Here is a 13,827-nt window from a genome sequence, read left to right as displayed (position 1 = left end):
GCACACACGTGCGCCCCCGCCCCGGCACACACGTGCCCCATGCCCAGCACACACGTGCCCCATCCCCGGCACACGTGCCCCATGCCCGGCACACACGTGCGCCCCCGCCCCGGCCGGCCGCTGGGCCGCAGTGGGGCGAGGGCGAAAGTGAAGGCGAAGGTGAAGGCCGATGCAAGGGGCCTCACCCAACCTTCACGCAGGGCACAGGCCTGCTTCCCAGCAGTTATTTTTTTTTTTTAAACTAAAACATAGAGGGGTCTATTTTTTCTGTCATAAATGAAATGGGCATTTTGGGAATTTGGGAACATACAGAAAAATAGAAGGAAGGGGGAAAAAATGACACTTAGAATCCCACCTCCCCAAAGCCGCCGTTTTGATATATTTCTCCCAGGCTTTTTTTTTTTACACATCTCTTTTTAATCGGTCACATGCATACCGTAGGGACGATGTTGCCCCGCCTCGCAGTAGAGCATGGACCCCTTCCTGTCCCGTCACAGCCCGTGGTGGGAGCGGCCGCAGAGTGCTCCAGCGGGGCGGGAGGTCTGGGCTCCATCAGCGTGGGCTTCGGCGGCACCATTAAATCTGTTTGCTGACTCCCCTGCGCACGACGTTATCCCATGCTGTCGGCTCTTGGGCGTGCACACTCCGTAGGGGGACCACTGGCCTGGGAGCCCTGGGTCTCGTCCTCAGTCACCCAGCAACTGTGTGGCCGTGAGCAAGTCCCGCCACCTCTGCGTGCCTCGGTCCCCTCATGTCACAACGGGGAGGAAAAGCCTTGCTCTCTTTGGTGCGAGGCTCCCGCGGCTGAAAGAACAGGAGGGGGCTAGTGGGGGGCAAGGAACAGGTTGCCGATAGTGACTGTTGTCGGGGCCTCCCTCCTTCCCCATCACCTCCATCTGTGACCTTGCAGCAAGAACACGGGGCCCACAGCGCCAGTCCCAAGTCCCAGCTCCTCTACTTCCTGCTGTATCACCCCAATAACTCCTTAGCCTCTCTGAGCCCCAATTCCCTCCTCTGTGGCATGAGGGAACCATATCTACCTCACAAGGTTGTTGTGAGGATGGAATGAAAGGAACATGGGCCGACATCAGTGTCCTTCCTTGACTCCCCCCCCCCCCAGGAGAAGCCAGGGGTCTGAGCCAGAAGGGGCAGGTTGTGGGATCCCCCCGCCAGAGCCTGGAACCCTGGACTTGCCTCAACCTTCCAGGGCCACTTCTTGGGCCAAATCTCCCAGCCAGGACCCCTGGTCGGAGGGATCCTCACAGCAACTTCTCCCGGCACCGGACCTCAAGGGATATGGTCTATTCATTTACATCACTGTCGTTGTCATGTGTTGAACCACACATGGTATGAAGTTACGCTAGAAGCCCCTCCCTCCGAGGCATGGCCTGCCATCCCCATCAGGAGAGACCCGCACCTGTGAAGAAGGGCAACGCTCCCTTCCCGTCGCCTGCATCCCAGCCCTGGGTCCCACTCCAACCCAGGCACCTGGGCAATGGGTTTCCAAAGCACTGTCACCACTAGGTGACCCCTACAAGTGAACTAGGCCACAGCTGTTTAGGGACGTTCCAGGGCCTGTCCAGCTGTCCGCCCCCCCCCAACACACACACATGCACACGCACTATGTGGGATGCACAAAGGGGTAGCTAACAAGGGCAGTGAACCGAGAGGCACTGGAGACTCTGGATGGAGCAAGGATCTAGAGCAAGGACCTTGTGCATCGCCTCAGGCCCAGCAGCCTTGGCTCTGCAGCCTGCCTCCAAGACCCCCAGCACTTCCGTGAAAACCCATCAGCGTGGATTTATGATGGAAATCAGAACCAGCCCCAGTTAGTAACAGATCCCAAGAATAGGAGGAGGTCCGGAAGACCTCACCAGGAGATACTCTGGAATTCTCAGGGGTGAAAGGTGCCCTAGGGTCACATCTGCAATGGTGAGGAGCTCGCTGGAATTCCAGGATGCTGGGCCCGGTCCAGACTTCCAGGGTCTGCATCTCTGGGGATGGCACCCGGGAATCTGCTGGTGAGAGTCACCAAGCGGCTGGTGAGTGCACTGAAGTTTGAGAAGCACGGCCCTGGGGATCCCATGCTCCCACTTCATTCTTTTCCACACTTAGATCTGCTGATGTTTCCCACCCTATCTCTGGACTGGTGTTTTTTGTTTTTTGTTTTTTGTTTTTTTTGGTGGCAAGGGGAAATAACATTTCAGAAAAGATGAAAAATAAAAAAATCACACCCCATCCAAGCCTCCAGCAAAACAGTGATTTTCATTGTGTACCCATACGCTCCCTTCTAATCCTTGTCCAAATGCAAGATCCATTCTTTTATAAATGTCATCACTTACATAACTGAAAATCATATTCCCTCTTAACATCACCTCATGAGCATGTTTCTGCCACAGTCTTCCTCTTTATCATTTGAGCGGCCACGAGATGTGCCGTCTAGCGCGTGTACACAGTTATCTGGACTCCTATTATTAAGTACTCGGTTGCTTTCATTTTCCCGATTGTACATGCACCATGAGACAAAAGAAAGATAAAGACAGATGTGATGGACCCTGGGAGCTGGCTCAGGACAGTGGGGAATAAGTACTTAAGCCCCAGCCCCTCCACCTAAGACGCATGTAGCATCTGATCATATGAAAGGGAATCTGGAGCTTCTTTTGTTGCACTGTGCTGCTCAGGATGAGGAGGTAGGCTTCTGTGATCAGAGCCTCTTAGCCAGCTCCTGGCTAGTCGAGATGTGGTTTGGGGTGTGGAGGGAGAGAGAAACTGTCCAGCGAAAGAAATGAACAGAATTTTTGAAGACTGGAAGCTGGCGGGGAGGAAGTGAAAGCATTCAGCGAGAGAGAGAGAGGTCTGTGAAGCTGGCCACAGTCCAAGACTTAAGGGAAAAGACGACCAGAAAGTCCCCACTTCGGAGAAAGGGCGGAGGATTTTCCAGATCGTGGTGTCCAGTGGCCACTTCGGGCTGTCACCTGCCCTGTGCTCTGCTCAGCTCCCCCAGGTCCCTCCAGACCCTCAGCAGAGTCTGCTCCCCAGTCCATTCTGCGGCAGTAGTATTTGGGGACAATAAAGGCATCTGGACGCGGGCCATGGGAGGGAACGCAATCTGGAAAGGGACAAGTAGGGCACACACACAGGCCGTCAGACGATGGCCCCCGAGAAGCCAGTGGGAGAAACAGGGCACGCGCTTCCCCAGCCTGGAGCATCAATTCCCAACATCTCTGTTTTATTTTTTCCAACTAGTCGCTCAGATGTCTACCGAGGTTTTATGGAATTGAAAGGCCCAGGTCTCCCTTGCCCATAACCTCGTCCCCGAGGTCCAGAGGCCGGCCCCATCTAGAAGGAGCTGGCCGTGCTTCCAAACACCAGCTGGAGAGAATCGCCACGCCCGCTGTGTCCACTGGTGTGGTTCCGTGCCCCGCGGTCTCCCTGTTGAAGACCGGCCCTGCCACCCACGGTGGTCGACAAGCTGCACATTCTGCTCGGAGAGAACAGGTGCCCTAGGATAGCGCTGCTCCAACTACGGTCTCAGGATGGGTAACATCGGCGTCACTGGGGGGTGTGGGATGGGGAGTAATGAGAGGCTCCCCGGTGAACCTTCTGGGTTCCAGAACCAGTCCTCCTTGCTCCCTGCCCCCCCTCTGTAGCGGCACCCCCACTTCTCAATGGCTGTTGGGATAGATCCCTTGGACAGTGCAGTGATCCCCTTCTCCGCCCCCGGGTCAAAAGGGGAGACCCAGTGGCCACACTATGAGCCCCCACTGCTCCACTTCCTTCAGCGGAAGGTCATGTTGCTGAGATGCATGGAGATGAATGAACCCTACAAATGCTGGGGAGGCAGGGGCGGCAAGTCCATATCCAGAATCTGAAGCTCTTCCCACCACCCTCCATGATCGAACGGGTCCCGTGTAATCAACCCACCCCCAAGTGGCTGGCCTGTTCCCACAGCCCACTCCTGGGGAATGGTGTCCTACCTGGGGCTGAAGATTGGCCTCACTCATTGGCAGGTTGCATGTCTAGAAATGATGGAAACAGATGAGGCTCAGAGAGGGAGAGCCTGCACTGTTGGACCCATATACAGCCTCCATGTCTTCCACTGTGGCCACTGTGTTCCTGGTGCCACTGAGCAAGCACCAGAGTGGATAAGGGAAGGGGCCGACATCCCCACCTGATTATCGAGAGCCTTCTCCGTGTGGATGTCTTCTGATGGGCATTTCGTTGGCACATGAATATCTTCACATTTAAGACCTTTTCAAAGACGTCCTTCCGCATACATCTACCCAAGATGGCCCTGAATCTTCTCTTCCTGAATCTTCTCCAGTTGGGCCAGCATTCTGATTCTCCTGCTGGGGATGGTTAGAAGCTCCACACGGTATCCCTGTCTGCCACAGACACTCCTTGTACCATTGGGTCTCCTGTACCACCTTGGCCCCTTCCAGTCCGTGGGACCCCATTATTACCGCTGACATCTGGGAACCTCATCTCTCAACACTGTCTCCGAACTGAAGGAGAGTTCTTCAAGCATGCTGGGGACCCCCACCCTTACTAATGCATTCTTAATGCCTTTGTGATGGAATTGGCCTCAGGGCCCTGCAGGGAGGTTGGTTTCGGGGTGATTGGACCCGTCAGTCGCACAGAATGGACTCACTCCAACAGTCCCATCTCCCTGAGCCCTCAGACTCCTCCCTCTGCAATATTCCAGGGAAATTCCAGACATCATTCCAGACATTCCTTTGCGTGCTCAAAAGATTCATTGAAGACGGCTTAATTCAGGGACTATTATCAGAAGCACAGATAGGTTTAAGAGAACCAGCAAGGGCTGGTGAATAACCCAGGATCGATGACGATGGGAAGCCATCGCCACTCCTTGCTTGGGGGGTGGGGGCCATGCTGCCCACAGGAGCCATGAGCCACAGTAGAGGGACCCAGCAGGACACAGCCACCCTAAAACGGTGGCCCAGAAGGGAAGGAGTGAGGAGAACAAATACTCCTGGCTTTTCTCCTCCTGCCTTCCACTCTCTGCCTGAGCCTCCACTGCCCAATCTCAACCAGAAGCTGGAGGCCGTGAGCCTGGGTGACGTCATTCACAGAGGCCAGCCTCCCGGGAGGCAGCCGGGCAGAGAAGGATGGAGAACAGATGCAGGGAGACAAACGGAGCATCACCTGCACTGGGCCCTGGGTGTTCTTCCTTGACAACAGAGCTGAGGCGTGGCCCAGCTAGTGCACCAAAACCGATTTTCTAACTTAAATATTTGGGAAAGAGGACTGGAGTAGCCGTCCTCGATGCCCCTTGGGCTTCTTAGGCAGTTTGGTCCTCTCTCTCTCTCTCTCTCTCTCTCTCTCTCTCTCCAGCGGCTGCACCAAAGCCAGGGGACCCTGGCTAAGTCCTGCTGTATTCCTTTCTCCAAGAGAAAGAGTGTCTTCTTGCCTGACACACATAGTCAAGACGGACAACGGAACTGGGAACCCTTCAGCCTGACCACACAGGGAAGCAGCTCGTCGACACCCCCCCCAAATAATCCACCTGCATATGATAAGCCACCCCCAGGGCACATCAGTTAGCCCATGAAGTGGGGAGACGTCAGACTTCACCCTGTAGGTAGAGAGGGGGCTCGGAACCGTGGCCAGAGGCTAAGGGACTGGGCGCCCAGGAGGCTGGAGCCTGGGCTCCATCAGCAGTGCTGTAAGGAACATCCTGTGAGCAGATCAAGTGCGCCTCTGATTTGGGAGGGGAGCTTGGTGTTGAGCCGTGAAGCAGGGCACTGGGCGAGGACAACGCCGCCCACATTTGTGAGCAGCTCCCGTGTGACAGGGTTTGCACACAAACCGTGCCTCAAGGGCAAAGTTCCAACCACCGTACGAGAATCTGCCGGCCGGAGAGAAGTGTCGCCCTCGAGGCTCGAAGTTTTGGAGTCCGTCTCAGGAATGCCACTCTCAGATGGTGAAGGGAACAAGCCTCTTTGTCGCACAAAAAATGTCAGAGACAACGTAGGGGCCCAGAAAGGGAGGCACGGCAGCAGTCCTGCCCTTGATCCTGGGTAGGGGTGTCCTTGCCCGGGACTCATGCTTTGGGGGGCCCAGCAACATGACAGACAAGCACACATTCACGTAAGGGTCACAGGGGCTCCTCTGTCCCTCGACGGTCCGCCTGGTGTAGCGACCAGCGCTTCAGGTGCCCCTCCCATGAGTGACACTGGCCGGGCCCCAGGTGCAGCCTCTCCCCACGCCCGCTCCGCGTCCAAATAAACGCGGGTCTGTGGTGGGTCACGGCCACCGCGGGAGGTGGGCCCGTCCCTCCCCTGCCGTAGGGAGCCAGGGCAGCGGTGAAGAGAAAGTGGGTAAAGGAAAGATGGTGTGTCAGCTGGTTCAATACCCCAGCACGATGCAACGGACTCAGGCCCACACCAGAAGCATTTTGCAGCCGCACCAAACATCTGTTTTCTTGCTCTTTGTCCAGTTTGTGCTTCTGGAGACACAGATTAGTCTCGTAGTCACAAGAGCCACACGTGGCAATTAGGGCACATTTTGCAGTATTAATGCGTTCATATTAATTTATAGATACGTTAGGCCTCATCATGACACAGGAAGGGTGATACTAATTATTTACTGTGGCAACTGGACGGACACTGAACACTAGGATTGCAAATCGTTTTATGTTTATGAAAAGTGTGTAAAAGGATTTAAATTTTTTTAAAATAAATTTAAACATTTCAGCTTGATTTAGATAACTTTGATATGCAATGTTAATATTCTTCAATTATAATTTGTATCTTGCCTTTAATTTTAATGGAGATTTTGAATATTATCAAAGAAAAATAACTGAAAAATGCATATAAAATAAATTTTATTTTGCAAATTTTAAACGTCAGAGTTTTGTGAGACTATTTACATTTTGTACATTTTGAGTATAATTCACTTTAGTTTCTAATCATTTAGTCTCTCAGTAAAACCCAAGTTATGTCAAAAGCTTGATTATGACACAATAATTAGTGATTCTAATGAAATTCAGGCAAGAATGATAAATTTTAAATTTTAAAAATTTTATTTAAAAATATTTACAGAACTCATGAATTTGTACGTCTTTAACGCTCATCCCAAACTGCCCCCGCCCGGCGCTGCTCACGCGCAGTGATTGAACTGTTATGTTTGATATGAGAACAGACTGATGGTCAGAGGGGCGGCGAGGGGAGGAGAGGTGCCCCAGAAGCGGGGGATCAACAGGGACTCGCCGTGATGCGCACGGGTGGTGTATGCTGAATCTCTACACTCTACGCCTAAAACTAATAGAACCCTGTATGTTAATTATACTTCAATTAAAAAAAGAAAAATAAGCAAATTGCTATGCTTGATGTCTTGCCAATTTTCAAGCATACAGAAACCAGAGATGGCTCTGCAACTATTTTTGTGTTGTCATTATGAAAACATACCTCGAGGCCGGAGGAACAGGATGTCTTTAAGTATGTAGCCTGACTTACACCTCTTAAACACGGAGGCAGAAGTGGGTCTCCAGGTGTCTCCTGGCTTACGGGCGGGCCTAGGAATGCGACATAAGCCTGTCCGCAGTGATCCCCCAGATACTCATTCATTAAGCAAATATATGCCGAGTGCCTACTCTGTGCTGGGTAGGCACTGTGCCAGGTCATGGAGAACCTTCCTCGAGCTGCAGCTAACTCTGCCCTCGGGAGCTTAGCCTCTGGAGAAGGCAGACTCCAGCTCTTGGGTGTGTTGTTGGCACAGTCCCTGAATAATCCTGGCCCCAGTCTTAGTCTCTGAGACCATGAAAAACCGAACCAAACAAACAAAACAGCAGAATCTGCAAGAAGCACCCACTCCCTGCCTTCTCCCATAGATCAGTGGCTCCTCTGGGTCCTTCCCGCCTCTCCCCCAGGCCCAGGGTCCTGCCGAGGGGGCAGGAAAGGGGCAGATACAAGAGACAGACTCATGCTTTGGAAGGCAACCCTGTCACGTTCATTTTTCCTGAGGGCGCTAAAAACATACGCTTCCAAACTAAAGAAAGAAAAAAAAAATATAGCCACTTTTGAGATCCATTTTGCGTCAGGAATCTTTGATGTAAAATCAATATGGTACTTAAAATCCTAAAGCTCCCTTGTCCCCCCAAATCTGGTCTTGGCCTGAGGCTAGCCTCATCCTCGGACTATAGCCACCAAATCTGCGAACTCCGTCCACGGTTTCAAAAGGCCTCTAGTTCATGACAGACCACTGTCAAACAAAGGCCACGAATGCCATTTTTGTGTATTTCTTGTCCTTTCAATAAGCTCGGCTCCCAAAGCATAGACCACTCATTCACTGGTCATCTGGGGCCGCCCGGGCATTCCTGGAGCCTGGGGAGCAGGGGGGCTGCAGGCCGAGGAGGTGTCCAGGCTGAGACCTCCTGCTCTGGCTGGTGGATGCGTCCGGGGCTCGGATGACGGCCAGCATCGCCTGCCCTGTGTGCTGGGCTCTGCAGCCCCATCCAGCAGATTTTCCCGCACCACCCACCCCCAGAAGCACAGTGAGTGCATGGCCAGGGGATAAATGCGTGGTCTCCATAGCTGATACCAGCATTCCCCGGCACCAGCGGGGCCAAGTGCATGAATACTGATTTTAAATGGCCTTTGTCCGTGAGCCGGAGACCTCCGGGAATGCTCTTCCGTGTATAGCAGGTGTTCAGCCACAGTGACGTCAGGCCTCCAAGGCAAAGAAGGATGAATACCCCATGCCAACTGATGCCAGGAGACAGGACTAAAGGAACAACCTCGAACACAGGGTGGAGAACAGGATGCCGGCGCAGCCGACAGAACAGAGGTGACCCTGGGAACACAAGCCCCCGGAAATGCAGAGAAATCCGCAGGAAGGGTCTGGCTTTTCAAATTCAGAAAGTATTTGGATCAATCTTATCTAGATGGTGGGGGTCGGGGGGGGAGTCCCCCCCCCAGCCCCCACCCCCCGCCATCTGAGCTATACAGGATTTCCACTGAAATCAGCAACGATTGGAGACTATGGCCCAGGGCTCGGCTCCATGAAAGAGTCAACTGCGTGAGAGCAGGTCCACCTCCGAGCGTGAGGCCTCCCTGCGGGCTACAGAGACCACCAGCGGCCCCCCAGTATCCATTCCCCTCCTCTTCTTTAGCCATTGAGCTCTGGTTTCAACTGAAGAAACCATGCATTCAGCTAAAGACTGCATCCGCAGACTCCCTCACAATGAGGTGTGGTCTTGTGACTAAGTTCTTGGCGATGAAATCGGGTGAAAAGTGTGATGTGGAACTCCCAGGGAGGCTGCTTAAAGTGACATAACTCAGCCGGAAGGAGGTGCTTCTATCCTCTCCACCACGCCCCAAACCTCTTGATTTCTTTTTTCTGCAGGCCTGGAATTTGGGCATAGTTGCTGGAGCTCCAGCAGCCTTTGGTACCATGAGGCGGCCTTGAGGATGAAAACCACATGCTGAGGATGAGCACTGTGGGCTCTCCATGACACTGTGACGTCACCTTACAAACTCCAGACTTCCCGGCCCTGGAATGCTTTCATGGGAGAAATATTAGCCTCCTCGATGTCCCATCCTTGGGGCTTTTTTGCCCTGACTACTCCCTCTACCTGGAGCATTCTCTCTGTAGATAGCCATCCAGCTGGCTGCCTCCCTCCGGCTGCCTGGCAGGAAAGCACTAAGAATCTAAGACATAAGCCTTCCCTGACCACCCTGCTTATAGTAACACCCATGTCCCCCAGTGCTCCGGAGACCTCATCGCTACCTTACACGCGGTCTGTCTTTTCCTTGTCCCTTTACTTATTTAGTCTGTCTGCCTCCCGCTGGCAAGTGAGCACCACAAGGGCCGAGGCTGGGCTACTCTGTGCTCTGCAGCATCTCTTGTGCTCAGAACAGTGTTGGACACAGGGGACTCGACAAAGATTTCAGGAATGAATGGATGGCATGATCTGACGGACAGGCTCTGCATGCTTGGTCCTGCTCCCAGGCTCTGCTGTGGTCCACCAGGTCCAGAGAAGTCACCGTGGGGACCAGGAACCAGGCTGGGGCTGGGGCTGCTTGTCTGCCGTGGGTAGGGCTCACTCTCCTGATTCTCATGGGCTTACAAGGGAAGCAAAGTGAGCCCCCTTGGCCCCCTTTCTGCCCTCTCACAGTTCAGGTGTCTGTGCCCACAACCTGGGGGCTCCACCCAACACTTACAATGTGCCGAGACAGCCACAGTGCCCGTGGACCAAGTCCGCACCTCATGTACCCCCACGAGTCAGCCCCCAAGGACATGTGGGGTGCTGTGATGACTTTATGTGTCAACTTGGCTGGGCCACGATACCCACATGTTTGGTCCAACATCAGTCTAGATGCTGCTGTGGAGGCATTTTTCAGATGAGATTAACATTTGAGTGAGTGGACTTTGAGTAAAGCAGATTACCTTCCAAAATGTGGGTGGGCCTCATCTAATCAGTTGAAGGCCTTACAAGAAAAAGGCCTGATCTCCCCAGAGGAGGAGGGAATTCCGCAGCACACCACCTTCAGACTCAAACTGCAACTCTTCCCTGGGTCTCCAGCCTACCGGCCCACCCTGCAAATTTTGGATTTGCCAGGCTCCACAATCACAAGCCAATTCCTTACAATAAATCTCTCTCTATACATACATATCCTCTCGTTTCTGTTCCTCTGGGGATCCTAACTGGTGTAGGTGCTGCACTCTTCCCACACTCCAGGGAACGCTGGGAGGGCCGGGATGTGTGATGGGAAGGACGTGTGATGAGCACCACTCGTAAGAACAAGGAAACAAGTGAGTGTCTCTCAAGGACCCTCTGGATCAAATCAAGAACGCGAGTGGACCTCACACACGGAGACGGCACGGGGCATGGAGCGTGAAGGCCGAGCACACCGGCTTTATTTACCCCTGATGAAGAGCCAGGCCCACAGCCCCACAGGCGGCCGCTGACGCCCCAGGCGGGGGCGGGGAGCTCCTCACGTCCAGCCACGCAGAGAAGATCACGCGGGCAAGAGGGCAGGCAGCACTTTTCCAGCACACTGGCCAAAGCCGATGCGGTACCCGTCCCCCTGGCAGTGGCCTGGGACGGAGAAGGACACGGGGTTGGTCACGAGGCTGCCGGGCTCGCGGGAAGCATAGCCCGAGCCCAGTCCACCAGACCCTACAAGGAATGACGAAGACGTATTTGGAACAGAAGAACCACCGTCCCCAGAAGCTGAGCAGAGCCATGGGGGCGCTGAGAGGGACTCCAGGCACGTCCTGCCGTCAGGGGCCCTCGGAAGCACGGGCTCCACGGCTTTCCTGACGGGGGTCACCCCTCCCCGAGTGGGCTTGGGTTCAAAGCCCAGGTCTGCTAATTCGCAGAGCCCACAGTGCCTGAGTTCCACAAATGCCTAATGTTCAACCAACGTGAACTTCAGCCTCTGATTCCACTTCTACAGGCTGAGGGAAAGGCGGGGTGGGGGGTTCTGGCTAGCGGGCGGGCCTGGCCCGTCTGGAGTCAGAGGGCGCCGTGTGCACGGCTCCAAGAGGCCAGCGCAGAGGAGCCGGAGCAGGAAGGTGGGAGCACCTGGGCTGGGATTTGAAGGGGGGATAGGAGTTCGCCAGGAGTGCACCAAGGGAATGGCATTGCGCGGGCATGGAGGCCCAGGCAAGGGGTGTGTGTGTTGCGTTCGTTCCGCGAAGCCGCCGCTTGGGCCCCGCAGAGGCTGCTTACAGAGAGCTCGGAGGAACCCTGTTAAGGACTTTGAGCCTTATTCTGAGGCCACTGAGGCTCACGGAGGAGTTTCCGGCAAGACAGTGACAGTTAAGGTAGGTCTTAAAGAGCCCGGGGGTGGCCCGAGAGAGAAGGCGGATGGAAATGCGCAGACTTGTCAGGCCTCGGCGCAGGCCCCTCAGATGGCATTGCTCCCCCGGGGCCCCAGGCCTCATGGAGGCCAGAGCAGGTGAGGGGTGGCATCAGCAGGACGGCAATGGGGACAGGGCCACAGAGGCCGAGGGCCGCTCAGCAGGGCCCGGTGCCCCGCGGGGTGGTGGCCGGTGAAGGCACCGCACTCAGCAGCCCGGGCTCCCCCCTCCTGCCCCCACCACGCTCGCGCTCCCGCCCACAGGTGCCCGCAGGGGGTCTCACCTGCACCCACTCCCCGGAGTTCCGTGAAAGTCCCTCTTCTTTATCTCTTTGTTAATATGTAACCCACACCTCTTCTCCCGCCCAATTGTAATCCTCCATCCTGGCTCTGGAGAATTCCACCAACCTATTCCCATTGTCCTCCTCTCGTGCCAACATTCACCCTGTGGACCCGAGGACTGCCTCTCCCGGAGTGTCTCTGCCCGGCCCCCAGAGCTCCTTCCCGAGCAAGGCACGCACAAACCACCAGGATCAGCCTCTCGCATCCTTCCCCCACCGACTGCGGCTCTGGCGCCGCGGTGACACGTGAGGCCTGAGACAGGAGTGCGCTCTGCCCCCGGCCCTGGACCGCTGCCTGGCCTGGAACGGTTAGGTGGGGGCCCCGGGGCAGGGACAGGGAGCCGAAGCCAGAATTCCGTCCTCTCCCATCCCAGCTCCCGCCCCAGCCAGTACTTCCGAAAACACTTCGGGGCTCGATGCTCCAGGCGCTCAACGAAGGCCGAGGGCCTGCACCGGGTCCGCAAGCACCACAGAAACCCTGGAAGTAAGACTGGCCACAGAGATGGCCATGAGCACAGAGAGGACCATGCACACGGAGAGAACCACGACCACGGAGAGGACCACGACCATGGAGAGGACCATGACCATGGAGAGGACCATAGCCACGGAGCGGACCACGACCATGGAGAGGACCATGACCATGGAGAGGACCACAAGCCACAGAGAGGACCACGAGCATGGAGACGACCATGACCACGGAGAGGACCACGACCACGGAGAGAACCACGACCACGGAGAGAACCACGACCACGGAGAGAACCACGACCACGGAGAGGACCACGACCACGGAGAGGACCACGACCATGGAGAGGACCACGACCACGGAGAGGACCACGACCATGGAGAGGACCATGACCATGGAGAGGACCACGACCACGGAGAGGACCATGACCACGGAGAGGACCATGACCATGGAGAGGACCACAGCCACGGAGAGGACCACGACCACGGAGAGGACCATGACCATGGAGAGGACCACGACCACGGAGAGGACCACAACCATGGAGAGGACCACAGCCACGGAGAGGACCACGAGCACGGAGAGGACCAACCACGTGGAGGACCACAACCATGGAGAGGACCACGAGCACAGAGAGGACCACAGCCACGGAGAGGACCATGACCATGGAGAGGACCACAGCCACGGAGAGGACCACGAGCACAGAGAGGACCACAGCCACGGAGAGGACCATGACCATGGAGAGGACCACGACCATGGAGAGGACCACAACCATGGAGAGGACCACGACCACGGAGAGGACCACGACCATGGAGAGGACCACAGCCACGGAGAGGACCACGACCACGGAGAGGACCACGACCACGGAGAGGACCATGACCACGGAGAGGACCACGACCACGGAGAGGACCACGACCACGGAGAGGACCACGACCATGGAGAGGACCACAGCCACGGAGAGGACCACGACCACGGAGAGGACCATGACCATGGAGAGGACCACGACCACGGAGAGGACCACGACCACGGAGAGGACCATGACCATGGAGAGGACCACGACCAGGGAGAGGACCACAACCATGGAGAGGACCACAGCCACGGAGAGGACCACGAGCACGGAGAGGACCAACCACGTGGAGGACCACAACCATGGAGAGGACCACGAGCACAGAGAGGACCACAGCCACGGAGAGGACCA

The 13,827-nt window shown here is 55.6% G+C and overlaps 2 protein-coding genes across 7 annotated transcripts in view; one reads left to right on the top strand and one right to left on the bottom strand.

The window, feature by feature from the left end:
* Positions 1 to 3,110, top strand: part of CTXND1 (cortexin domain containing 1) — a 65,430-nt gene extending 62,320 nt beyond the window's left edge. For all 5 annotated transcript variants that reach the window (XM_073882172.1, XM_073882174.1, XM_073882169.1 and 2 more), the window contains one exon: positions 1 to 3,110. This exon is cut by the window's left edge and continues 599 nt beyond it. The gene's annotated coding sequence lies outside the window, so the exon portion shown is untranslated.
* Positions 3,111 to 10,854: 7,744 nt separating this feature from the next.
* The window catches only part of FAH (fumarylacetoacetate hydrolase), a 25,863-nt gene continuing 22,890 nt past the window's right edge, over positions 10,855 to 13,827 (bottom strand). The window contains exon 14 of one of the 2 annotated variants that reach the window (XM_073882168.1): positions 10,855 to 11,143. In XM_073882168.1, coding sequence (XP_073738269.1) covers positions 10,983 to 11,143 — 161 coding nt within the window. In that variant the 3' untranslated portion in view covers positions 10,855 to 10,982. The remainder of the gene's footprint in view (positions 11,144 to 13,827) is intronic. The other variant, XM_025893298.2, reaches the window with a different exon arrangement.

This window comes from Callorhinus ursinus, unplaced genomic scaffold, assembly GCF_003265705.2.
Source record: "Callorhinus ursinus isolate GAN/ISIS: 27379988/994484 unplaced genomic scaffold, GSC_fseal_2.0 scaffold45, whole genome shotgun sequence".
Taxonomy (NCBI): domain Eukaryota; kingdom Metazoa; phylum Chordata; class Mammalia; order Carnivora; family Otariidae; genus Callorhinus; species Callorhinus ursinus.
The sequence above is the reverse complement of the archived record's forward strand: the minus strand, read 5'-3'. Positions and strand labels throughout refer to the sequence as shown.